This window comes from Lepidochelys kempii, chromosome 11, assembly GCF_965140285.1.
Source record: "Lepidochelys kempii isolate rLepKem1 chromosome 11, rLepKem1.hap1, whole genome shotgun sequence".
Taxonomy (NCBI): Eukaryota; Metazoa; Chordata; order Testudines; family Cheloniidae; genus Lepidochelys; species Lepidochelys kempii.
Genome location: NC_136390.1, coordinates 40,868,751 through 40,896,662, shown reverse-complemented (window position 1 = coordinate 40,896,662; position 27,912 = coordinate 40,868,751). Strand labels below are relative to the sequence as shown.

At 39.8% G+C, this 27,912-nt stretch overlaps 1 protein-coding gene and 1 long non-coding RNA gene across 4 annotated transcripts in view; one reads left to right on the top strand and one right to left on the bottom strand.

The window, feature by feature from the left end:
* Positions 1–434: 434 nt before the first annotated feature.
* Positions 435–27,328, bottom strand: PDK1 (pyruvate dehydrogenase kinase 1). 3 transcript variants are annotated; one of them, XM_073305852.2, is made up of 11 exons: positions 26,848–27,327; positions 17,963–18,104; positions 10,996–11,067; positions 9,955–10,139; positions 9,553–9,648; positions 9,183–9,260; positions 5,078–5,154; positions 4,090–4,188; positions 2,673–2,783; positions 909–1,022; positions 435–798 (listed from the first exon to the last, which is right to left on the bottom strand). In XM_073305852.2, exons 1-11 carry the CDS (start codon positions 26,963–26,965, stop codon positions 658–660), a joined length of 1,233 nt encoding a protein of 410 aa, XP_073161953.2. In that variant the 5' UTR covers positions 26,966–27,327; the 3' UTR covers positions 435–657. The 3 variants fall into 3 exon arrangements, with proteins under 3 accessions (XP_073161953.2, XP_073161955.2, XP_073161954.2); XM_073305854.2 differs by lacking the exon at positions 4,090–4,188 and having other exon boundaries at positions 26,848–27,328; XM_073305853.2 differs by lacking the exon at positions 9,553–9,648.
* The window catches only part of LOC140895647 (uncharacterized), a 42,934-nt gene continuing 41,815 nt past the window's right edge, over positions 26,794–27,912 (top strand). Inside the window, exon 1 of the long non-coding RNA XR_012154294.1 lies at positions 26,794–27,496. This is a non-coding gene — a long non-coding RNA (uncharacterized LOC140895647). The remainder of the gene's footprint in view (positions 27,497–27,912) is intronic.

Here is a 27,912-nt window from a genome sequence, read left to right as displayed (position 1 = left end):
CCCCTCTGAATGCATCTACTACTAGTAGTATGTTCAGATTCACTGATTTCAGAACAAAGTAAAACAATACATGATTGCCTATTGGAGCTTCTGTACTTAAATTCAGATATTTGTTTCTAATTTTGCTAAATTTATTCAGGTTTGTAAAGTGCTTTTGAGCTCCTTGGCTAGAAGATGGTAGAAAATGTGAAAGGTTGCATGATAGGTTTTATAAACCTTAATGCTTTAACTACTTTAATGTTTCATATATCAGTGTTGAGATCATTTGAGAACTTCATCCAATGCTCAATACAAAGAACTGGTATTAGCAGTTCTGGCTAGCTGCTATTTCAATAATGCTTCCATTAGGAGAGTTTAAGTTGTGTGAAATAAGTTACCCTGGACCCTGTATAAAATCTAAAATTACTGCTCCCAAGATCTAGCTACAGAAGTAAATTGGAAATACACCCGTAATTTATTCCACTTTGTATTTCTTAATCTAAATATTTTGTTTTAATTCAGTTAATTCCTTAAAGTACTATAGGAAAACAGTTATGGACTTCAACTTCCTATTATTTCACATAAAGTATTTGAACCATGTTTGGTGTAAACCTGCTAAACAATCCCTTTGCAAACAGGCAACAAAAACATGTTTACTTTTTCTGGACTGTTGTACAATTATATACTGCGGAATGTGGTCATGTCCTTTGGTTCACTGCTTGGCACACACCAGTCATCTGCTTCATGGTTTTCCACATAATGTTTCCAAGCTGATTCGTTATACACAGGGAGCCTTTCGATTGATTCTGTTGATAAAGCCTGTAAAGAGAGCAGAAGCTATAGTGAAGTATATTTTGCTGAGCATATATTAAACTTTATTAAAACTACAAGTTACATTAAGACTAATATCAAAAGGTGGTAAACTATACCTTTATGTAGATAACTGCATCTGTACCATAACCCTCTAAGGAATATAGTTTCAGATCTCCTTGGAAGTACTGTGCGTACAGACGTGATATAGGCAAACCATAACCAAATCCAGCCTGATAAAAAGCGGGTAGCGGGGAGAGATAAAAGCACACTTGAGTTAACTGCATCATCTGCAGACTGTCAGCATAGCAGACCAATATCTGCACTTCTTAATTTAGAGGAAATCCAGCTAGGGTCAGCGTATTACTGGACATGTTAGCATTTGAGAAAAGTAATCACTTATATAAGATCAGAGAGGTGGTGAGGACTCCAATCTTAAGTATTACTCCTCCATACACCAATGTTTCCAAGTTTCCCTCCTTTCCTACCCATTTACCTAAAAACATTCCTAGCTCTTTGTGGGGAGGGGGGAGGACTGCAGAGCCTGGGGACTGCAAAAAGTAAACCCTCCCTCTGAGGGCTGCCATACAACACAGTATTTGGTGCTGTTACTTGCAGCTATCCCAAGGCAAGAGCACTAGTAGAAGTATTCTGCCTTGCTGCAGAAAATTGAATGACTATCTCTATTCCCATGGAAGGAGAAAAGGAGTACTTGTGGCACCTTAGAGACTAACCAATTTATTTGAGCATGAGCTTTCGTGAGCTACAGCTCACCTTGGAAATCCAACACTAACCATATAAGAGAAATGCTGCCCTTAAAAGAAATAACAGCAAGGCAAGGCCTACCATAGGCAGGCTTAACCTGTGCTGGACTTACTTTATTCCAAACCTGTTCTGCACCTCACAGCTGTAGCTCACGAAAGCTCATGCTCAAATAAATTGGTTAGTCTCTAAGGTGCCACAAGTACTCCTTTTCTTTTTGCGAATACAGACTAACACGGCTGTTACTCTGAAACCTGTCATTATTCCCATGGAGCCACTAGTCTGGCTGTTGCTGATCTTGAGAAGGTAGAGACTTAAGACAGAGATGTTATGAGTACCAATGAAAGGGCAGGTGGCCCAAGAGGCAACCTCCTTAAATTTGCTTGTGGACTACACTATGAAAGTCTGACAAACCCCTGTCCTAAATTGTTAATAATTAAACACTGAGCAAAAGTTAGAAATATTATGCCTTTCACTTAATCACTAGTTAATTTGCGCAGTATCTCTGGAACCAAATAACTTGAATTAAATCTATTGAAGCCACGAGGAGTTTGCAAGGACCATGGGAGTAAGCTCTTTATCAGCACGACTATATGCTATGTACTTTTGTTCTTGTCAGGATTATACGACTGAACGGCTATTTCACTCAAAATGACAAGTATGGACTTGATCCAAAAGAAGGGGCAGTTTTACAACCAGAAGTTCCTAAAATCCTAAATTAATTTCTATTCCTAAATTAATTTCCTTTTCTACTCTGCTTCCAGGACCTAAGTTCAAAGTCCTGTACTCGCCTAGAAACAGATTACAGTAACTCTACAACAGTTCAAGGAATGTCGCTCCTTATTCTCTCCTTCAGCGCTTGAAGAAACAGAATTTCAAACTCAAATTTTGGTAAATATAGTGTGTTTCTTATTTACCATTAAGGCTACAAATTCTGTTTAATGCTGTAAGAGTCTATAATTTTTTTTTTCTTTTCAGAAAGGCACTTTAACTTTTAACACCAGAATTGCTAGACTACTCATTTATCTCCAAAACACGTAGTAGTGCAAAGATACAGGTAATTTCTGCCTTCCCAACTATCAACCATATTCAAGAGGACAAAGTAATAAAGGCTTAGAGACCAGAGGTGTTGCTCGTGATGTCTCAACACGGGGACGTGGTGCAGTTGAATACATATAGTTGAATAGTCTGTCAATTTTCCTCATAGGAACACCGCCACCACGGTCGCTTATCTACAAAATGAATGAACACACTGTTAACTTTAGGCTCCTGTATATAAAAGAAAACAGAGAAACAAGCTGATTTTCATAAAGAATAAAGTCCAAAGAAAGTCTGAAGACTGTACAGTCTCAAGTTGTCCTTATTAAATCATCGGATCAGACTTTATAAAGAAAATCATCAGCTGATAAATCACAGCAATATTATACACACAAAATCCCAGCTGAGGTTAATGACGTTTCCCAAAATGCTGTCTCCAAAAGCACTGTCCACAATTACACAGAATTACTTAGGCTATGTCTACACAGCCTGCAGCAGTGGGCCTCCCAACCCAGGTTGACAGACTCAGGCTCACACTACTGCACTATAAATAGCAGCGTAGATGGTAATTTGAAGTTAGGGCTTAGTCTGGTGCTCAGGTTCTGAAGCCTAGGCTTCAGAGCATGAACTGTCTACACTGATAATTTTAGCACAGCGGCACAAGCCTGAATTTTGATATGGGTTTGGAGGTTCATTGCTGTGGACTGTGTAGATATACCCTTAGAAGCCATACACCCCACTTATACGTTTTGCACTGCTTTTGAATTCCTTCCAATTTCTAATCTTCATGTGGAGGAAGTTAGGTTCAGTAAAAGTAAGCAGTGGCCATGTCAATTGAATCCTAAGGGTACAAAGTTCTCAGTGCTTTAGCCAGCACTTTAGGAACAAAGATGCTACATAGCAGTGCAATATATTAGTACTCATTTACTACTAGAGCAAATTTGAAGATTTGTTTCTACTTATGTGAAGATAAATTCTAAGGAAAACCTATACGCTGCAGCCAACCTTGGAAATCCTACACTAACCATATAAGAGAAATGCTGCCCTTAAAAGAAATAACAGCAAGGCAAGGCCTACCATAGGCAGGCTTAACCTGTGCTGGACTTACTTTATTCCAAACCTGTTCTACACCTCACTCAAGTAGTCACTTCCACCTGGTCTGGATAAACTACAAATCTGGCTATCTTTCGTTCCTAAATTGGCACTTTATCCTTGAACAGGAACATGGTTTATTTACATTATAGCTACAAAAAATAATAAATATGTTGAAAGGTTAAAGTGATGTCACAATCTCCCATTCACATGAGACTTGTGACAACTTTATGATGCTTCCACTCATCACTGACCCAAGGCCTGAAAGACCTCAGAGGTCTTATTCCGTGCACAATACATTATCAGCATTGGTACAAACTTCATGTCACATCACCCATTCATAATAAAATATTCCCCGCAGGTTCTGAACTATTTTCCATCAAACTAAGTATCAAACAAAGCAGTTACCTTCACAGTTAAATCCTCATTGCCTAATATGACGTGTACTTGAATTGGAGGGTAAACGCTTCGATCAGTATAGCGTTCCATTGTGGCTCTCATTGCATTCTGAGAAATATTTAAAATTAAAGTAAAATAAGTAGTTTTAATCAAATCTTAGATTTGATTGTAACTTTTAAATTGTGCTGTTAAAATGTCAACTTAGAAAAACAGTTTTATGTGTGCCCCTATATAGATTGTATTTCCATTTTTGCTTCTTTGTACTTGTATAAAGATGTAATAAACATATTTCTTCTTCAAAAATATTTCCTGCTTGCTTTTTACCACAGGAATATCAAGTCTGGTCTTGCCTGGCTTTGCTACAGTCTTACTGGGGGAGACTTAGATGTATATCATGAGCTAACCTTATTTTAATGGGAGAGGAGCTGAATTCTCACAGAAACATCTTCTCTCCAAGGATTAATTAAGCCATTGGAGTTGAATACCACCAATTATTAATAAAAAACAAAGTTTTACACAGTCTATCTCTCAATTATCACCTATCCGTCTTGTGTGATGTCCTAAATTCACTGGTTCTCCAATCAGAGTCAATCTGAAAAAAAATTAGTAGTCTACAGGCCTATGAAAAAGTGTAGCTTTAGTTCTGAATTGCTTTACTAGTGTGATTAAATTACAGCATGCATAGGTTCTGTATGTTAGAAAAGAATCTGAAGAGGTGTGGCTTGATATAGAAGTCTTAGTATTCCTGAATGAATGATTAAGATACAGGACACATTTTCAAAGCCTCTGATTTTACACACAGTCATTTGTGTACAAATGATAAGATTTAGACATCTATCTACCTGATCTGTGAGTGCAGTCAGGAACTTAAATGTCTGAATCTTGCAATTGCAGGGACAAATTTGCAAGTTGTTGTTTAAAAATTAGTTCAACATGTCAAATACACAGCTCAGTACACAAACATGCCATGCAGATTTTGTAATCTTACTGTACAAACCTTGAAAAGTTCAAAAACCATGTGATAGAGATGGGATGGTACATATACTACTTGCATGGGGTGTCCTGATGATTTTGCTGGAAAAGAAAGTAACCCAATCAATTAGACAACATACTGGAAGCCCACTGTTAGTTTTGGTAATATCCAAGTAGTTCAGACAACAAATAGAATCTGGTTTTGTTTTGGCTGTTTTCACTGATAAAACACAGTACAGGGAAATGGAAAAAAAAAACTGAATAGAAATCATGAAAACATTTGTTCTGTAGTCCAAATCCTGCGTTTGTGATGTCATGATCAGTTGTAGAGACTGAGTTGTTAGAAACAAGATTATGGGACACAATGAGTGCAGAGCCCTACAACTTCCAGGGAATGGGAAGAAGCTGAGATCTTATTTGAACATATTTCTAGTAATAAAATTGAGAAGGGGAAATAATTGTTTTTAAAAAGATGGTCTTGAAAAATTGTCACATTTTACAATAATGATTAATTACACTGCAGTTACATTGCAATTACAGTGTGATTCAACTGTGGCCATGCTTTATTAATTTAATGCCTGTAATTAACATTAATCCATAAAACCAGCTGACTACATTAAAGCATAATTACAGTGTAGCAGGACCTTGCATAATGAGTGTACCTAAAATCTAAAAATATATATTCTAAGTATGAAACATAGTAACAATAAGTAATTAAATCACATAATTAATATAATAAACACAATTCCAGTTATACTTGTTAGTGATAATGAGTTATCAAAAACCATAAAGGAGTGAGAGCAGCAGACTAAGAACAATGGACTTAAAAAAAGCAGACTTCAACAAACTTAGAGAACTGGTAGGTAAGGTCCAATGTGAAGAAAATCTGAGGGAAAACGGAGTTCAGGAGAGCTGACAGTTTCTCAAGAGAACAATATTAAAGGAACAACCGCAAACTATCCTGATACAAAGGGAAGATAAGAAGAATAGTGAGACACCAATAAGGCTCCATCAGGAGCTTTTAACAGACCTGAAAAATAAAATTAAAAAAAAAAAATCCTACAAAAATAGAAATATGGACAAATTGCTAAGGAGGAATACAAAAAACAGCACAAGCATGTAACTACACAATCAGAAAGGCTAAGTTACAAAATGAGTTACACCTAGCTAGAGACATGAAAGGCAATAAGAGGAGGTTCTTTAACTACATTAGGAGCAACAGAATGATGAAAGTGTAGGTCCCTCCACTTTGGAGGGAAAAGAGAGGTAAAACTGATGGCATCAAGAAGGCTGGCGTGTTTAATGCCTATTTTGCTTCAGTCTTCAAAACAAAAGTTAATGGCAACCAGATACTCAAAACAATATTAATAACAAGGGGGAAGGAATGCAAGCCAAAATAGGGAAATAACAGGTTGAATATATCTAACTTATATAAATATTCTTTGAATTGGCAGGGCCTGATGAAATTCACCCTAGGGTACATAAGAAACTAATTGAAACAATCTCGGAACCATTAGCAATTATCTTTGAGAACTCCTGGAGGACTGTTGAGATCCCAGAAGACTAGAGAGGGCAAACATAGCAGCTATCTTTAAAAAGGGGAACAAAAGAGGACCTGGGAAATTATAGCCCAATTAGTGTAACTTCAATACCTGGAAAGATACTGGAACAAATTATTAATCAATTTGTAAGCACCTGGAGGGTAACAAGGTTACAAGGAATAGCCAGCAAGGATTTGTCACGAACAAATCATGCCAAACTAACCTAATTTCCTTCTTTGACAGGGTTACTGGCCTAGTGGATAGGGCAGAAGCAGTAGATGTGGTATATCTTGATTTTAGTAAGGTTTTTGATACAGTCCTACCTGACATTCTCATAAGCAAACTAGGGAAATGTGGTCTAAATGAAATTAGCTTAAGGTGGGTGCACTACTAGTTAAAGACCATACTCTAAGAGTAGTTATCAATGGTTTGCTGTCAAACCAGGAGGGTGAATCTAGTGGAGTCCCACAGAGGCCAGTTTTGGGTCCGATACTATTGAGTATTTGCATTAATGACTTGGACAATGGAGTGGAAAACGTATTTATAAAATCTAAAAATGACACCAAGCTGGGAGAGATTGCAGGCACTTTGGAGGCCAGGATTAGAATTCAAAACAACCTTGACAAACTGGAGAATTGGTCTGAATTTACCAAAGTGAAATTTAATGAAGACAAGTGCAAAATACTTAACTTAGGAAGGAGAAATCAAATGCACAACTACAAAATGAGGAATAACTGGTCAAGTGGTAGAACTGCAGAAAAGGATCCGCGGTTATAGTGGATCACAAACTGAATGAGTCAACAATGTAACGCAGCTGTGAAAAACGCTAATATTCTGGAGTGTTGTATGTAAAGCATGTGAGGTAGTGTCCCTCTGCTCAGCACTGGTGAGGCCTCAGCTAGAGTACTATGTCCAATTCTGGGTCCCACACGTTAGGAACGATATGGACAAATTGGGGAGAGGCCAGAGAGCAACAAAAATTATAAAAGGTTTACAAAACTTGTGAGGAAAGGTTAAAAAAAACTGGGCATATTTAGTCTTGAGAAGAAAAGACAGAGGGCACCTGATAAGTTTTTAAATAACTAAAGGGCTGTTATAAAGAGGACAGTGATAAATTGTTCTCCATGTCCACTGAAGGTAGGACAAGAATGAGCTTAATCTGCAGCAAGGGAGATTTAGGTTAGATATTAGGAAAAACTTTTTTAACTATAGGAGTAGTTAAGCTCTGGAATAGGCTTCCACGGAAAAGTTGTGAAATCCCCATCACAGGTTTTTAAGAACAGATTAAACACCTGTCAGGGATAGCCTTGGTTTACTTGGTCCTGCCACAGTGCTGGAGGCTGGATTTGATTACTTCTCTGGGTCCCTTCCAGCCCTCCATTCCTATGATTGTATATCCAAACTGTAACTACACTGTAAACTAGTGTGATTTATCATACTTAGTAATACAATCAAAGTTTCTTAGAGGCACCTGTAGCAATTTAACATGCTTTTCTCTACAAATATTTCCAACCCTCAGGCTAGGAGTATGGAGGAGAACATATTTTACCTTGACACGGAATGGTAAACTTACCAAAGTCAAAAGAATAAAACTGGTAAGTGCTTATAAAATATAATTAAGGCCTCACTTTTAGTCCAACCTTAATCAGGCTTTCCTTCGTGTGCCCTCATTTTTGCAGACATAAATAGGGGGTGTATTTTTGATCATGCAATTATTTGTAGATGCAATTTAGATCACTCCAAATTCTTGTTAGCAGATCTGCCTGAATTTACTTTTAATAACTTCAAAAACATTGCTGTTTGGATCAATGCTACCACTGTATTTTGGATGAGCTCAAGTAACTTTAATATACGCATACATGTGCATGGTTCTGTATACTAGAACCTCAATTTTACAAATGCCAATCTTACAGATGACCTTTTATACGAACCATTTTTCCCAATGGTGAAAAAAACCAAAGTCACGTAACAAAAATGATATTGATAAAAAACAAGTCAACATTCCTTTGCGTTTGAATGCATTTATTGCATTGGAAATTGTTTTGCAGCGGTCTGAAGACTAAAAAATGTGATCCTGTGCACCATATTTCAATTAATGCACTGTTCCCACTGTAATTTTGAGGTGTTCAATTTCATTAATTTTTTTGATTTATGAACTCCAATTCCCAATTAGTTTTAAAAAATAAGAATTCTGCTGCATCTGTGTATGAATGCTTGTAGTCAAATTTTCAAAAGCTGTTTTGTCACAATTGGTGGTGCAAATACTTGTTTACATGGGCACACAAAAGATACAAAAGATCTTGGGGAAGGGGAAACAGGGCTGTTAAAAGTTGTTAGACCAGTGGCTTTCAACCTTTTCCATTTGCAGAACCCTAAAAAATTGCAAATGGTGGTCCAAATGGAGTGGAAATCTTAGATGTGGTTCATTGACCCCAGGTTGAAAACCACTGTTCTATGGTAACAACAACCTTTCGCAGACCCCTTAGACACTGTGTTAGATCAACAGTGGAAAACTATCATAAAACCTTCTGCTCAGCCTGATGCTCCTCATTTGAAAGAGGAGGATCCCCAATTTCCACACACACTTACCATTCAACTCTTCAAGCACAAGTTCTGGAGAGCTCATGTAATACAAATCACAAAGTCTCTTAGCATTTTCATAGCCATCTACAGGAAATCAAAACAGAAAAATGTAAATACAAAAAATACATTTCCCTCCTTTTTTCAGATGTTTTGTAGTTTATTTAAAAGAACATCAACTAAAAACCAAAACTATTCTGCACTCTTATTGTGGACCTTTGGTTTAACTACAAAATCATATTAAATTTGAACTGGAGTTTTCTGCTCTACATAAAAATGATATTAGTACGATATAAGAAGAACCTAATTTATATTAGTTCTCTATAGATTTTAATATACCTTTTCAAAATTCTTGTTCAGCTGGTCTGCCTGAATTTACCTTTAATAACTTCAACAATATTGCAGTTAGGATTAATGCTTCCAATGTGTTTTGGATGAGCTGGATTAACTTTAATTTTTCCACCAAACAGCAAAGCTGCCAACAAAGAAAATAATGTTTAATAGGCAATAAAATTTCACAATTTTCATGTCTTCAGCATTGCTGAATGGAACAGAATAAGCATAGTTTATAATTTCTGGCTGTGGCATTCTTAAAGAAAAATGGTTCATTTGCTTTGCTGATGACAAAAAAATGCTTTATAGGCATACACAGGTATTTCCAAATGGATCAAGATGATGCTGTAAGCAGCATGTTCAAGTAAATAATCAATACCTAAAGATAAACATAAGATATACCAACACATTCCATTCATGAATTTTCCCCTGTAACAGTAGTACTTACAGTGTTGATTGAGGAGCATTCTGATTGAAATGCGACTCATGTAGAAACGATCTAAAAAATACTGCACATTCTGACAGGTCACTGGATCAACACCAAAGCTTTCCTTGTACTCAATCACACCTTGAGCCATTGTAGGAATTACATCATTGTGTCGGTTCCGGATTGTTATCACAGTATCTGTAAACCTAACATTAATGAACTGTCAATTTTTCACTTTCAGGTGAATTTAACACTCACTAAATTCCTGTCAGCAAAGGAAAGTGAAGCCCACTATTTACTCATATAGCATAGAACCACCCTAGCAGAAAAAGATAGTCACTTTTCAGCCTCATTTAAACTGAAATTACCAATAAGGGTGCCATATATAATAGGGGAGTTTATAGATAGATATTTTTCAGTAAGAACTGAAGTGAGACCAACAATGTTTGCAGAGATCACCATGTGGCTGTCAAATGGCAACTACCTTCAGATACTGGTGACCTGAACTGAACTAAAAGTAAAAGGTTGCATGTGCCATTATCTAAACCACACCATTTTACTCACTCTCAATTTCTACAATTTCACAGAAACTGAGTTTTGGGGACCAGAATTATACTTTTGGTAAATCAAAAACAAAACATTTTTCTTGATTTAGTGAAAAACTGTGGGTCATATTAGCATTATAATCCATTACTAAAAGGTCAAGGCCCTTAAGATATGTCTACACAGCAACTAGACACCCACAGCTGGCCCTTGCCAGTTGACTCAGGTTCACAGAGCTCGGGCTGTGGGGCTGTTTCACTGCTGTGTAGACGTCCAGGCTCGGGCTGGAGCCCAGGCTTTAGGACCCTGCAAAGTGGGAGGGTCTCTGAACTCAGACTCCAAAGTGAGCCTGGAAGTCTACACAGCCCAAGTCCTGCGAACCCAAATCGGTTGGCTTGGGCCAGACGCAGGTGTCTAGTTGCTGTGTAGACATACCCTTAGAGATTTTCTTCATCTGAACCATCAATTGCCATTGTTTATAAATATACATATTTTAAAGTATTTTAAAAACACACTTACCTATGAATAACTTCTGAATCTTCTGCACTTTTGTCCTTAAAGTCAAGGATTTCCTGAAGACTCTGAACATACCTAAAACATAAATCCTGTATGCTAGATTTTTGTCATGCTATTCCATACAGATCTTCTATTTTGTGAAGACACTAACAATTTTCTTTTAACATTTGTTAGCTTGTAATCATGAACAATAGCACAGACCCACAACAGTCATGTTATAGTTATGGTTAAAGAGGCATTTTCATTACTAGCCCCTACTTTCAGGCACTTTCAACTTTCAAAATAATATCTTGTATGCTGAGAATACCTTGGCTTGTTCTCCTGCCAAAAGTGGTTTGTTTTTTTTTTAGTTTGTTACAAATTTTAAATCATTCAAATGGATAAAAAAAAATCATTAAAACTCAGTAAAATCATTTTAAAATGTTTTTCACACTTGAAGCTAGTCATATTTTTCTTGCACTCCATTTTGACAGCTTTTTTGAGAACTACTTGTATGCCAAGTTTGAATTTTTACAATGAACAGGTTGTAACAGATTAAACATAGTGTTCTATTTATCTGGCCAATTTAAAACACCCTTTAGGTGCAGGGTTGTACGCACACAAGTTTCAGACTGCTTCTCAGGGCTGTGATAACTCATAAACAAGTCAGTTTTCCTATAATATACATTAAAATGTTTTTTCCTGTTGTGCTTTTTTAAATAAATTCATGAAATAAGCGACTTTCCCAATAAAATGCATTCCCGTAAGCCTCTCAATAATGTGACTGCTTAATTGACACATTTGTATTTTATTATATGAGCAGCTGCTCTGTCAATTTTTCACTTTCACATTAATTTAACACTCATTAAATTCATTCTAAGTTCTACCTGATTACTCCTGAATGAATTCTGCACCACTGCACATGTGAAGAATTCATGTCCCCTGCAGATTTTTTTTCTCCACAGAAAATACATTGTTGGAGAGGGGCTGCAGTTACACCTTTCACCCACCAGGGTCTGATGTGGCAGCAAAACAGAGGGCAGCCATCTCACCGTAGCAGCTAAGAGCAATAGGGAGAGAGCAGAGGCTGCTTTTCTCACAGTGATATGCCTGTGGGGTCAGGTGAGGGGAGATGGGATATGGAGGATGGACAGAGTGGGGCCCATAGGGCTGCTGGGGTTTCATAGACTGGGGTTCAGAAGGGCTAGTTGCGGGACAGACTGTGGCAGGGGGGAGTGGGATGCAGGGCCATCAGAGGGCAGAGGGATGCAGGGCCACATTGGGACAGGGGTAGGGGGTTGCTGAGTGGGGTGAGGGACACATGAGGATGAGGGCAGGGGGTGCAGGGCCACATGGAGACATGGGCAGATGTGCTTGACTGAATGGGAGAGGCTAGGGGTCAGCCAGGCTCCCCAACTCCTTAACAATCCCTCCCCCACACCCAACCCCCCTCTTCCATACTTCTCCCAACCACTCTCAACAGCCCTCATCATTCACTCCCAGCCACGTTCTCAGCAATTACTCTCCCTCAGCTCCTCCATTACCCCTGACTCCCCAAAGCCTCTGCACTGCTTCTGAGGGTGTGGAAAATACGTTTCTTTGTTGTAGTTTAAATGAATTATTACTCAAAATTATGTATTAATATGTCTAGTAGGGAATCTATATGTCCAAAACATTTCCTGAATCTTTTTTTTTGTCTGTATTGTTACAGACATACTTGTTGATAGGTATTTTGAAATAAATTACCAAAATAATTGAAACTGGTGTGATTATATTGTGTTATTTTGACAAATAAAATATGCAGAATTTTGCAGAATTTTAAAATATTGTGCAAAGAATTCTTAAATTTTTGGGAACAAATTTTTATTTTTTGCTGCAGGATTCCCCCAGGAGTTCCTGACGCTTCGGCAGGTTTTTAAGTGAGTAATGTTCAGTATAGCTACATTTAAAATGATGAAAATTATGATGATTTTTTTCCTGCAGGGCTGATCTTAAAGTCAAATTCTTCAGATGATGTTTTAAAGTGCAAAATTAGACCTGCCCCTCAAAATCCAATAAATCATCTTTGTGCAGGGAAGTAAGTGGGGTTGTGTAGAGGATAGATTCTAAACACACACCCACACACTGAAGGCATACTCCTCCACCCACCCAAACCAGTACACACACAGTAACATGCTTATTGCCACATGGTGCAATAGCCCTTTAAAGAGGATGGGGCTCATCCTGACCTGTGCCAGGTCTAGACTGGCTTACGAGGTGATCATCAGGAAGCCACCTGATCCTCAGATCAGCAATGGTACTTCCTAAAAGAGGGAGTCTGCTCAGTTAGAGAAGGAGAGATCTCCAGAATACAGGAAGGCTCATGTAGCAGAGCTACGATTAGAGAATACCTGGGAAAGGACTTTCTATGCCACCCTAAGGGAAAGACAAGGGTTGAAGGAACTGTAGGGCTAAGGAAAGACTGGTTTTGATTTAAGTTGACATTGAACTGTGATGTTGTTTTAATACATCAGAACCCACAAAGGGACATGTTTGCAACATGAGAGCCTATTTGTGGTTTGGGAATGGAATCCTAAACAGGCAAACAGAGGCAGTGGGTGAGCCCAAAGTCAAACTAAGTAAACCGCTGCCACACTTACATATTTGATATGGCTAATGCTGTGATTTATTTTAAGTGCTGTATGGAGGAAAATGAGCTAATCTCTTAAAGCTCTTAATCAGTAAAAACAAAAACATTACTGCCAAAAGAAAAGTAGTCCTATATTAAATTCATAAAACAGGTATGAATAACAAACATAAAAATGGAAATATCTTCAGTACTGGACCACGTATTTAATCTCACTGCTAGTACATGATTGTTCAGTATAGTAATGGTTACTCTCTAGAAAATGTCTTGAAAAACCTACTACTAATAGGGATGTCACTATCAGTTTGGGCCAACATTTATATTTGTTAAAATCAGATTTTACAAAACATAAATCCAATATTTCCATGACTTATCCAATAGAAATAGATTCATAGATATTTAGGTCAGAAGGGACCATTATGATCATCTAGTCTAACCTCCTGCACAACGCAGGCCACAGAATTTCACTCACCACTCCTGCAAAACCTCACACCTATATCTGTGCTACTGAAGTCCTCAAATCGTAGTTTAAAGACTTCAAGGAGCAGAGAATCCTCCAGCAAGTGACCCGTGCCCCATGCTACAGAGGAAGGCGAAAAACCTCCAGGGCCTCTTCCAATCTGCCCTGGAGGAAAATTCCTTCCCAACCCCAAATATGGCCATCAGCTAAACCCTGAGCATATGGGCAAGATTCATCAGCCAGATACTACAAAAAATTCTTTCCTGGGTAACTCGGATCCCACCCCATCTAATATCCCATATCAGGCTATTGGGCCTATTTACCATGAATATTTAATTAGATACATTTTGCAGATCATTGAAGGCTCCAAGATCTTAAAATGGAGAGGAAGGTAAGGATCTTAGATCTTCTTTGTCCTATGGGTGAGAGAAGAGAGACAACAGAAGATACTGTAGGTAAACTGTGTAAAGTGTAAAGCTAGGTAAGTGGTGCAAAACAGAGGCTTTGTGGAACACTGGATCACCTTCTATGGAAACAGAAAGATGTAGGGCTTGGACTGCCTCCATCTCAGTAGAAGGAGAACCAATCTTCTGGGGGGAACAGACTAACTAGAATAGTTGGGAGGGTGCATCCAAGGGGATAAACACATTGCATATAATTGAGACTCTAGCTAGCACGCATGTAAAGAATCAAGGGGCATAAGGCAGTCAAATATATTCTCCCATATACCAATGCTAGAAGGCTGGGACTCAAGAAGAACTAGAAATGCTCATTTACTATCAGAAATATGAAACCTGATAGGGTGAGTCACATAAGTGGAATGTTAAAATCACTGGATACACTATTTAGGAAAGAGAGTCAACAGAAGGGGAGGCAGGTAGAACCCTAAATAAATATTGATAGTTCAGAAGAACAGGATCTGGAATGATTATGAATTAACATTCTAACTGATAATTACAAGATGGAGTTACTAGGTGGAAGTCCATTATAGATCCCAAAATCAGCTGAAGGAACAGAATCAGCAGCTCCTTCAATTTCTACTTATAATGTATAGAAAGAAAAATTGCATTATGATGGGGAACTTCAATATTGGAGATATAAGTCAGAGGTCTCATGCTGCCACTGGTATAACATATTTGGATGATAACTTTAATTATAATTAAATTATAGTTGACAACTTTCTACAAGTATTGCAAACAATCTGGGGTAATTCTATATGGGACCTCATTCTGATGGATAAAGATAAACTGACTGTTGCTTTGATGCAAATGATCATGACTGAATGCCATTTATGTGCAAATAGAATAGTCCCAACCAGTATGCTTTAATGCTTTAAAAAGGCCAATTCCCGAAGTTACACAATGGCAAGCAAAACGAGTGGTAGGAAAACTGAAACCTCAAAATGTGAGTTGTTTATTGTTAATTGTGAATTGTTTAAGAATGCTTCTAGTTGCCCCAAAAATATAATTCCATAATCAAAGGCTTTTTAGGTTAAAACCATCCTGGTTAAGAGAGGAAATGAAAGTAGCTGTTAAAAATATTATAACAAATAGGAAGGTGACAGCCATGAGTACAAATTGGCAGTTAGGAAACTGAATCTCTCATCAGCTTCTCCATAATTATTGCATCGGATCAAAGAATTAAAGGACTGTGGCATAATCAATGCCACTCAGCATTGTTTCATGGAAAACAGGTCTCTTCAAACTTTAGCTAATCTCACCCAAAATGATAAAGGTAACTGACATAATATATTTAGACTTCTGTAAGGCATTTCTCTGAACCCTAGATGACATTCTTATGAAATAACTACTACACAAAGTCAATGTAGTCCATATCAAGTGGATTATAAACTAGTTAACAGATCACAAAATAACTAAGTAAGGTGCCAGTGGAGGTGTTTCTAATGTTGTTCCACAGGGATCTGTTCTTGGCTTAAAGCTACTAAATATTTTTTTTGGATTATTGATGAATCATGGCTGGTAAAATTTGCAGATGACACATTGGCCCAGTAGAAAATTGAGGGGGGCAGATCAGTTATACAGTTATTCAGGTCTGGATTGCTTGGTAAGGCAGGCTCATTTGAACACGTGCATTTTAATACATCCAAATGCAAACTCACATCTAGGAACAAAGAATGTAGATCACACTTACAAAAGGGGAACTGTATCCTGGAATGGAGAGGCAGTGAAAAGGAATTTGGAGTAATAGTAGATAATCAACTGAACATGAAATCTTAGTCCATGTCTACACTGTCTCGCAATTCAGACTATGGGGGTGTGAATAGCAGTGTGCACCAAAGTGCTGCTCTGGAATTCTCTCATGTGGACACTGAGCACAAACCAAAAGGCTCCTAGTTCACATTAACAGGAACCTTTTAGTTTGAACACGCAGTATCCAGACCGGGGAGTTAGAGAGCAGCACTTTGATGCGCACTGCTATTCATACCCTTGCACTCCAAACTATAGGGGAGTGTAGACAAGCCTTGTGTGTGATGCTGTAGCTAAGAGGGGTAATACAATCGTTGGATATACAAGGACTCCTCGGACTTACGACGCTTTTCAATTGACTGCCTGTTTCGCCCCTACAACGCTTGTTTCACCCTTGTCACTCAATTTGCATAAAGTTTGCTTGAAATTGCTGTAGCTCACGAAAGCTTATGCTCAAATAAATTTGTTAGTCTCTAAGGTGTCACAAGTACTCCTAAACAGGATAAGTAAGTTTATATATTTATTTGGATGCTGTTTACAAAATGCAGTGTACGGTAAATACGTTGATGTTGCAACATTAGTCATCTATAATTCATTTAGTACAAAAATCTGGATTATTGTGGTGAAAATAGTGTATCAACCCTTGGTTCAGGAACCAATCCCCCCTTCATACCATTGATTCCTATGGGAAAAGCAGTTTCAACTTACAACATTTCGATTTATAACACAATTCTGAGGAACAAATTGTGTCGTAAGTCCGAGGACTCCCTGTATAAACAAAGGAACATCAAGCAGGAGTGAGGAGGTGATCTCGCTCCATACAGCATTAGTGAGACTATTACTGAACCACTTCTGGTATCAACACTTCAAAAAGGATGTTGAAAAATTGGAACAGGTTTAGAAAAGAGCTAAAAGAATGACTTCAGGTTTGGAAAACATGCCCCTAGTCAGACGTTAGAAGCTTCATCTACTTATTTTCCAAAGGAAAGTTAAGAGGTGACTTGATCAGTTTATAAGTACTTAAATGAAGAGATTTCTAATGGCTGACAGCTTTTTAATCTATCAGAAAAAGGCAATGGCTGAAAGCCAAATCTAGACAGATTCAGACTAGAAATAAGGTACAAATTTAACCCTCAGGACAATTAACCATTGGAATAATTTATCTAGGGATATGATGAATTCATCATCACTTGAAATCTTTAAATCAAGACTAGAAATCTTTCTAAAAGATATGCTATAATAAAACAAAAGTTATGGGCTTGATGCAGAAACTAATGGTTGAGATTCTATGGGTTATGGAGGTCAGACTAGATCATGATAGTCCCTTCTGGCCTTAAAATTAGGAAACATCTTAAACATAAACAAATGCCTTTTCAATGTCTTTAACCTAGAAGGATGAATGAGGTTGACTGAATATGAACTATAAACAGAAGTGAAACTGACTAGTCTGTTTCTTCTTGAAAGAAAAGCAAGGAGTAAAAACATGATGATCAGCTAGAAGTAAAATACTCAACACTCTCTCAAATAGAATTTTAGATAGTAACAATCACATTCAGAAGAAATTGTTTAATGTTACCATATAACAAACATGTATCTGAAGAGTTTCTCACTCAGTTGCTTAGTTTCTTAGTGTTTCTTAGTATACTTGCACAACAATAACCCTTAAAGGTAAGATAAGAAATACAAGACAGTTCTTACCAGCTCTGCACCAGCTGAACTGAAGGTGTCTTTAGCAGGTTGTCTGGAAGCAGACTTATTTCTTTCATTATGTTTGCCAATCTTACAGGCAACTCTTGTCTCAAAAACATGAACGAAGTCTTTTCACAAGCATTTTCAGATCCTAAAACCAAAATATATTTGGAAAAATCAGAATATAGTTAACATTTGTGGAACATCTTTATATAGCTATATATAGATCACTATTTTCCTGCATATTTTTGTGTCTGGCTCTGAGGTTAAATTAGATCAGGTTTGAACATAGGGATAACTTGGATGTGACCCTTTGTAGAACTGCATTATTTCACCTTAAAACAAAAATTGGTAGATACTAGTTACTTTGTCACTTAGGAACAAGTATGTTTTAAAAGATATTTTTCACCATGAATTAAATAAGCCAGTTGCTTACAAAGAGTATTGTGGCACTGGGGGAGGGGGAGGGTGTCATCACATGCAACCGTAAAACAACCTGAATCAACAGGATCTGAACCCTGGACCTTCACATCCCCAATACAGGCCCAATTCATAAAAAATTATCTCTTTTGTTGTTTTGCCTCAGCAAGGGAGGATGGGCTAGATAAGTGGTTCTTAACCTGGGGCACATGCACCCTCTGGGAGTGCGAGATGCCCTTTTTGGGGGTGCAAGACATGCCAGATTTTTTTAGAAGGTAAATCATCGAAAACACAAATTAAGTACAGGCACATAAGTACATCTACTTTGTTTCATCAAAACTATGTATTTATTAACATTATACATTTTTAATGATTACTGTAATATACATTGCAATGAAATTATCTCGCTACAAAATACAGTGTACTGCCATGTTGCTAGGTATTTCTTGACGTCTGCGCAGATGATGATGTGGCAGCACCGCGGCTTTGTTTGAATTCAGTTAGTCGCTAACTTTTAGCGTGTTGGTTACAGTTTACTTCCACAGCAAAACTCTGCAACATCTCTGGGTAGTACTTGCGTATTTTTGTGTGCCTACTGTACTATTATTTGTGGTAAGTAATAACAAAACTATTTTACATATATTTAATATGCATTTAAAAGTGTATAGACTCCCCCATCTCCACTTATATATTTTTTCATATATAAAATGAAACCCTTTTCAGTAACTCTTGCCATGTCAAAGAAACGCAAATGGAATGACGACTGTTTTCATTATGGGTTCACTTGTACGACAGAGAAGGAGAGAAATCAATGACCACAATGTGTACTATGCAGCTCATTATTTTCAAAAGCCAATCTCAAACCATCGATGCTGTCTGAACATTTCAACAAACAGCATGGTGGTGCAGCTGCTGGACATGACACTGACACCCTGAAGTCTACAAGGGCACGATTTGATTCTCGCGGAACCTTGAGGATGTTTGGGTTTGTGTCACTTGAGAAGCCCTTGTTACAACCATCCTATCAAGTTGCATATTTGTGTGCCAAGAAAAAGAAGCCTCATACAATAGGAAAATGAAGGAATGACCATCGCAAATGAAGTGACAAAGCATTTGCAACAGTTGAGTAACTCTTTCCAAGGATATTTTTCCACTGGAGATCTTGATGTGGCAAATAAATGGATACTGGATCCATTTCTTGATGTGGCAAATAAATGGATACTGGATCTTGATGTGGCAAATAAATGGATACTGGATTCCATCAACAATAGTGATTTGATGAAAGATCTCATTGAATTACGAGCCAATGGCTAAATCCGAATGGAGTTTGAGACAATGAAGCTTGGGAATTTCTGGTGTGCTCAACTAGCACCGTTTCCACAACTGATGAAGACAGTGCTGGAGATCCTTGTGCCATTTGCGACTACATACTTGTGTGAGATAGGATTTTCATCACTCTTACACATCAAAACAAAGGCCAGAAACCGCCAAAATGCGAGTGAGGACATGCGTGTGGCTATTTCAAAAAAAGTTCCTTGTTTCTCGAACATCATTGAACAAAAGCAACAGCAGACGAGTCACTGAGCCAGTAAACTTAAAAAAGGTGTGTAATTTTTCATATATTCTTAATTTTACTGCGAAATTAAAATAAATATATAATTCTCTCTTTCATTCTATAGTTATGATATATCTAGGTTTAACGAACTGACCTACTTCAACAATTTTTGATAAGGGGTGCAAGAACATATTTTGAGAACCAAAGGGATGCAGGCTGCAGTAAAGGTTAAGAACCACTGTACTAGATGATACTTACTATGGTAGAGACCTGACACCATTGTCAGCAATAAGGTCTATAAAATGTCCAGAAACAAAGGGTGATAACTCAAGGTAAGACCAGAACTCTTTATCGCCTATCTTCTAGATCTATGCACCTTTCCCTAAGCTAAAGGGTATGTGAATGGGCCACATTGTCTCCAACATTTTTGACACAATGCCTGTCTTGGTATGTGGTGGAACAGATAGCTGGATTCAGCTCAAATGTAGAATGTTCCTCGAAACTGGAGAGCGACTCAGAGCTCTAAAATGACCAATTCCTTTTCAGACCATACCTTAAAAAAACAACCAACCAACTACAAGTTAGAGGTACTGTTTAATGGACCTGTCAAGGGATCCAATCCATGAAAAACATGCAGTCAAACTTTATTTAGGCATAAAAACTTGCTCTTGGATGAAAACACAACAAAATATTAGTCAACGAGAATTTTCTTGAATCAACTCACATCTTTCATAGGTGACGTTAAATGGCACTGTTGTTAGCCTTAGCTGAGATCATGGCTCTAAAACATGGGGGTGGGAAAGGAGGGTGAGAAATCCTTCACTCCCACCCTACTGGTGGTCCTTTAAAATGAGGGTTGAAGCACATTGGCAATACAAACATGGGGCAGCTTACTTATGTGGCTAAATAAGACTTTTAACCTCGACTAAAAAATGTACTATAGGGAGCAATCCTGCACTGGTAGGGGGATAGACTTCGATCATCAAATAAAACTTTTCCAACTCTAATATTTTTGATTCCAGGACTTCAGTCTCCTGGACTGCCAACTGGTCTTTCATGAGAACCAAACTAATGTCTTTTTTTTTTAAATTATTAATCTTTTACTTACAAGAATACTGAAAACTTTTACTTACAAGAATACTGAACTCTTCTTTTCTCATGTGCAGAGTAACAATACTTTTAGTTCACAACCCTGGTATTTTTAAATTAATTTTGAGAACACTTCATTCTGTAGGATGGAATAGTCACTTTCATGTAAAATGAGTTCCTTGTCATACTTAGCAAGTTTATCACAAGAGAGATTACTAGATTTTCACTAACCCAAAGGCAGTATGCAGATGAACCAAGACGGCTCTAAAGTGACAGTTACTTTATCAATGTAACAGTCCATCAAAAGCCTCAGCACATAAAACCCTGATTCTGAAATTCACTGCATACAGGCATACCACAGGGAACCCAGTTTGTGACTGAAATGGGGTGTCAAGCAAGTGCAGTTGTGCACCTATGAACAGTGAATTCCTGAATAAATGCCTAAACCATAACGGCTCCCCATTAAATAGATCTATTCTTCCACAATATGCACCTTCCAAGACAGTGAAAACATCAGCATTAAGATTTAAGAGACCCAATGTATCTGTAATTTACACAAGAAACTAAGACCCCAATCCTGTGAAACTTATGCATGTGCTTAACTTTATGCACTGTGAATAGTCCCATTGACATCAACCTTTAATATCAAACTGCCATGCTATTTGTTCCATAGGGCTTCTTTCATCAATCTTCAAGTTGGATGGTGCAAGGGAATGAGGCAGGGCTACACAGTGAGTGAGACAAAAGTTCTATAAATCAGTGTAATAATTGGGACCAAATTTTGCCATTACTGTGTCATAAATTTGGAGGACAACATGCACTGGGTGAGTGTATCCGTTAATTGAACAGTGAGGATTCAAAAATCGAACAGCTGCCTCATATCCTGTGCAGTCTAACTTGGGCGTGGAATGGTCAGAATTGCTGTAGAGAAACAATATTGTGATCATGTAATCAAAGACTGACATGACACCTGCAGCAGGATACAGAGTTAAGGTTATTTGTAGTACCTTAACTATGATATCAGGATAAATCAATGATTTTTTTAAAAAAATAAAAATAATCTTTTAATTTAAATTAGATTTATTTTTTAAGTTAAACTATTTAAAATTAGTAGATATTTGCTGCTGAAGTTTTAAAGAGTCAGTCACTGACCTAATGGAAGCCATGGGTTAAGCATCTGGAACCAGAGTTTGTTGAGGTGATAAACCAGTTTTTGACAGCATTAGCCAATTCTGCAGGGCAGTGAGAATATTTTCTTCATTTCAATTTGTTCAACTAGTTGAGTTCAATGACTAGCTAAATTCAAAGTTAACAAATTTGAGTTGATAAAGAAGGAAAGCTTGTTTTCCTCTTCAAATCTATGTATAAAAACTAGTTATAAGAAAATGATATCTACTAGTTCTAAAATCTTGAAAGACATAGTCACCAGAAAATTGATTCAATTCACTAACTACAGATAAACTTCCTTCATTAAATAAATCAGTTAGTTTTAAATACAAAACGTGTTTTAATAAACTTTTTTTCTTATGTATCCAGCATATTTAAGGTAGTTTTATTTAAGTAAGAATAAACATTTTAAAATGCTGGTTTTGTGCATTTTTAATTGTATTTGAATTGCCACCCAAATTGCGCTGGACATAAATCACAAGTAAAATATTAAACAAATCTAATAACTTACATTTATTTAGGTACTACATATTTTATGTAAAGCTGTACAAATGCTTAAATATGTGTATAGATACAGTATATCTACTGCTTGGCAAAAAGAAGCATCAAATTTAGTGTAAAAGCTTTGTTTAGTTGCAAATCAACATGTTTTAATGGCTACTAAAATGTGAATCAGCATCTCTTTAGGACAATAACTAAAAAGTACAAGTAAAAACCAAAATTAAAACTGATTATTTAAATCAAGGCTTACTGCTTGCTGATTTAAACAATGATTAAAATCAGTGATTTAAATTGCTTTGACTTAAATCAATTCACGCTGTATGACATCACATGACTTTGTGATCTTTACATTCTTTTAATGTAGATTTGATATGGAATATTCAAGTTTTCTGTCTGTCTGAATGGTCCAGCTTTAAAAAAGAAAACAAAGAAAATCCAGACTGAAAAAGCAACCTTACTGTAATGCATAGAGAATGTCTGATCATGTACTATTGCCAGACTCCTACCTCTGAGCACAAAATCATATCTACTACAATTTTTAGCCTCAGCCACTGGTTTTCTAGCTTTTAAGCATCTCAAAAAGTTGATATATTTTGAACATTTTTTCTGGTTATCCATGACCTTATGTCTAAGCACTGATGTCCATAAATTACTGCTTTGCTGTGAGAAATATTTGCCTTGAAAGCAAATTCCCATTGTAAGGGAGACACAGTAGTTTGGGACCTATATTTGTTTTAAAAAGTAACTGAACAATACTACAATCCCTGTTCATATATCGCGTATATAGAATGATTACAGTTTTTACTATGTAATGCTTTATATCATTTATCTTTTTAATTTAATAATTTTATTTTTTTATTATTTAGAATATCCTTTTTATATATAAAGGATACACTTTTGTCTTTACATAACATATTGTAAAATGAATAATTATGTAAAAAATGTTGAATGGATAAAGGGACCTTTAACATTGAACAGCTGAGGGGTATCTTCTTTAATTGAAATAATAGAGCCCTGTGTTTTTGAAGCTTGATGAACACGTGTGTTACCTGGGGAACTCAGTCTATGTGTACATATAATTTATCAAAGAGATGAACCTACAGAAACTGGATCCATTGCATTGTGACTCCATACCCAGACTTGATAAGGTTTCTAATGTCTGCCTCTAAGATTGTTTTGTGTGTGGCCAAAGGCGACGAGTTATATGGGTCCTTGGTGCCCATGCTCTATCAATATTCATGGAGGTGGGCCCAGCTCCACCAATGTTTGGGTCCAAGGCCCCGTGCTTTGGGGGGTCCCGCGCCATGGGTTGGCAACATGGGGCACTCTCACCTCAGAGGCAGCTTCCCCGCATCCCCACAAGCAGCTCCCCCCAACCCCGAGAGTTGCTGCGTGCTGCAGAGAGTTCCCAGCACTGACCCAGCTCCCAGCTCATTGGCTGGGAACCCCAGCTAATGGGAGCTGCAGGAGCCAGCGCCAGAGCTGCCCGGCCATGCCTCCACAGCAGGGAGGAGGAGGGACCCGCAGGCAGAGAGAGCAGCTGGAGTCTGTCACTGTCAGACAGACACAGCCAGCGTGTTGTGGTGACAGACAGATGGAGCCAAAAGTGGGAGAAAGAAGCAGTGATGGGCACCCCGGGGGCTGGCATAAAATACATAGTACAGAGGGAGCTTCCTGAGGGGGCTATAGCAATACCCCCGCCCCTGCAGAGCAGACCCAGGCTGCAGCTGGCTCCGTCCATCACTCTCCCCCACCCACAGAGACCCAAACAACCCTCTGCCCCCCAAAAAAGACCCCCCCCAACGGCCCCTGTGCCCTGTCACCCCTCTCCAGAAAGACTCCCCCCTTTGTACCTCGAGAGACAACTCCCGTCCCCACTGCCTCCCCTGCTCCAGAGCTCCCAACAATCTCCCCCTTTGCCTCCCACACAGCCCACTGGCCGGGAGGCTCCCAGTCTATTGGCCATCCCGGCCAATGGGAGCTGCACCTGAGGCAGGGTGCCTGCTTGCAGATACAGAACTGCCTGGCTGTGTCTCCACAGCATGGGGAGGGGGAGCCACAGGTGAGCAAGCCCCAGTCATCATCATCACAGGCCCAGCAATTCTCTGGGTATTTAAGTTCACTGAGGCAAGTAATTCAATCTACTCTTCCTTTCCAGACAGTTTGTGGCTTTTCCTGTAACAAAACTTACAATTTCTTTGCAAAGAAGTCCATTTATAGTTTTTTCACTTGAGAAGTATATTTTCTGGTTGTTCATAAGCTCATTTATTTTGTTAACTTGGTTTCATAGGCAATTTTAAAAGTCACTTGAATTGTACCTGGTTTTTTCCATTGGTCCAAAAACACATGGAAGATGAGCAGATTTTTATTTCTGTGGGCCAAACCACCTTGTGTAGAAATATAAATATCCAAGCTAGAAAAGCTCTGAAAGGGTAAGGGTCCCTTCAGGAAATTTTTCTCAAGTCATTCATTCTTCTGGGCCTACCATTCTATTGTTCCCTCCTATAGTGATAGTGATCAGTGTGTCCACCCACAGGGGAGATGCAGAAGACAGGGTCAACCCTGCAGTGACTCTGCCTCTACCCTTGTTCTCTGTCTGCTCCCTCTACCAGCCCCTTTGCTCTCCCTAGGATTACCCCTATCATTACTCCCTCTGGGTCTTCTTTCTCTGGAGCTTCTCATGAAATAAAATCTGTCATTACAGGTTCTTATCTCTGTAATGTATTTAATTTTGATATATTTATTAAGTGTTAATTAATGCACTATGGGAGTCCCCTTCAACCTTCTGTATAAATCAATCCTCTTCTTTCTACATGTTTTGCCCATAGGTTTTTCTGCAGCCTTCGGGCAGCCAGCAATAACCCCTGTGCCTTTGCATTAGGGTGAGGGAAGGGGACCATGGGTTCCCTATTTATGTGATTTGCAAGAAGTGTTATCATTACTCAAGGTACCAAATGTGTTTAAATGATATAACTGCCTTGTAAAATCCCAAAGCAAGCTCATTTTCATTTTTCATATAATCTCATATACAGTACACACTTTTTTCATGAATTATATGAGTTGAATTTATTAGCTAGGTTACTGGGGGGTTTTTCAGTATGGCAAAATGTGTGCTATTTTATGGGTTGAATGATTGAATGACATAATGACAGACATTGGGGTGGTGGGGGTATTAAGTCCAATAATTCTGTCAAGTGTTCTTCGTACAACATGGTGGTGCCTACCCTGCCTGGGACTTCAGGGGGTCAAGGCAGCCTGGGGATTAGCAGGGGGGGGGGCTGGTGCTGGCAGCAGCGAGTGACCTGGCCCTAGCCCACTCTGCTCCACCTTGCTGGCTCCCGGCGTTGCTCAGGGCCGGCAGGCTTCAGGGAAGATTGGAGCAGGGTGTTTGCCCCGGTCCATCCTATGGATAGGACAGCTCCACTTGGGTACCACCAAAAATTATACAAACCTGCTGCCCGTGTGCGTGACACTTCGCTCTCTAGTGGTAGATTGCAATTCTGGTTTAAAAAACTCTGCTGGATATTTTGCTTTGTTGCCAGCTGTCGCCATTTATTCACTAGCGCTACAACTTTGGCCACAGCTGTAACCAGCCTCCTGATGAGGCCTCCAGCGGCAGCGCTCTATTGAATTTCAGTCCTTGCCTGGCCAGAAAACCCCCTCTGATTGGCTGCCTGCCCCACCATCCCGCTTCCTGGGAGGGAAGAGCAGCCAATCAGGCCCCCTGGGGGGAGCCAGACTTGGGGAGGCGGTGAAGAGGGTTGCGGAGCCCAGAAGCTCGGCAACTTACTCGGCGGCCCCCTCCTCTGAGCAATGAGTTCAGTCCGCTCTCTCCATCTCTGCGGGACCAAGAAGGGGAAGAGGGTGCAGAGCCCACCCCGCTGCCTCCCCCCCCCCCCCCGGGGAGAAGAGGTGCCCGTTGCCTGGGGGCTGAAGAACCAAAGGCGCTGCCAGAGGAGCCCAGGTAAGCCGGGGCCAGAGGCGGAATTCAATGGCAGCCCCCCACCCACTGGTGGGGGTGTTCACGCTGCAGCCCGGTCTCTGGGCTAGAGCCAGGGGCTCCTCTGCCCATGTGGCGTTGGTGGTGCGGTACCGCCTCCTGCCCCGGGGAGGCGGGCAGGTCAGCGCAGCCTGCCAGGGTCCTGCCGCCCCGGGCACTCACCGAAGTCCAGAAACTGCTTCATGGAGAGGGGCGACGGGGAGAAGCGGGCGTAGAAATCCACCTGCTGCAAGAGGCCGGCCAGGGAGGCGCCTCTCAGCAGGGCCCGCAGCAGCCTCATGGCGGCCTCGAGACGCGGCTCCTCTCCTTTCAGCCCGGCCCGGCCGCCATTCCCGCCTGTGCAACTGCCCGGAGCCTCGACACCTGCCCGAGCCGCGGCCTCCTACGCTGCGCGTCCCCGGCGGAACTGGCGGGCGGCGCTGCGCGGAACTGGGGGGCGGGAACGGGGCGCCGGGCACCGCCTCTCTCTCCGCTCGGCGCCGCGCCCCGCCGGTGGGGGCGGGAATGGTGCAGGGGGTTGATTAGCGGAGCCTCCCGACCTCGACGCCACCTCAGAGAGGGGCCGGGGCCGCCCCCGCCCGCTACGACGGGCAGGAACCCTGGCCGCGGCCCGGGCCTGGCCACACAGCGAGCCCTAGCGGCGAAGGCCAGCCCCGCACCTTGTCAGGGACCCCCCACTGAACTCAGCTCCAGCCCGGCTGGCCCGTGTGACCCTGCTGCGGGCTCCTGTTGGTGCCGGAGAACTTGTCCCTGTCACTCCCCCCCACAGCCGCCCGTTCGTTGGGCGCTGAGAGGCACTGAGTTTGTTACGGTGAGTTGGGTTGATAAATTTGTCTATAGGCAAGGAAGTCCTGGGGTGGAGACTGAGCTCCCCGTGTCTCCCCCGGGTTAGCGATGAGGCACGCTGGCAGAGAAGTGCGTGTGGCAAGTTTTCCCTACCGCTTCCCTGTGATACCAGGAGTTAAATTGCCAGGGCTGCCCAGAGACCTCTTTCTCCAGCCCTAAATCTGTAAAACAAAATTTACACCAACGCAAATTAGTTCATTAACTAACTTGCATAAAATGGTTTTGTGACCCTGACTTAATGCCCCTGTTTTTCCTCCTCAAAATTGGTGACCCTACATAGTGGGTGATACCCAGCCCCCCACACAGAATGGCATGGGTGGGTGTAAAGACAGACACTTGTACCACTTTATTAACTGTCTGCTGCTTTCCCTATAACAGAGT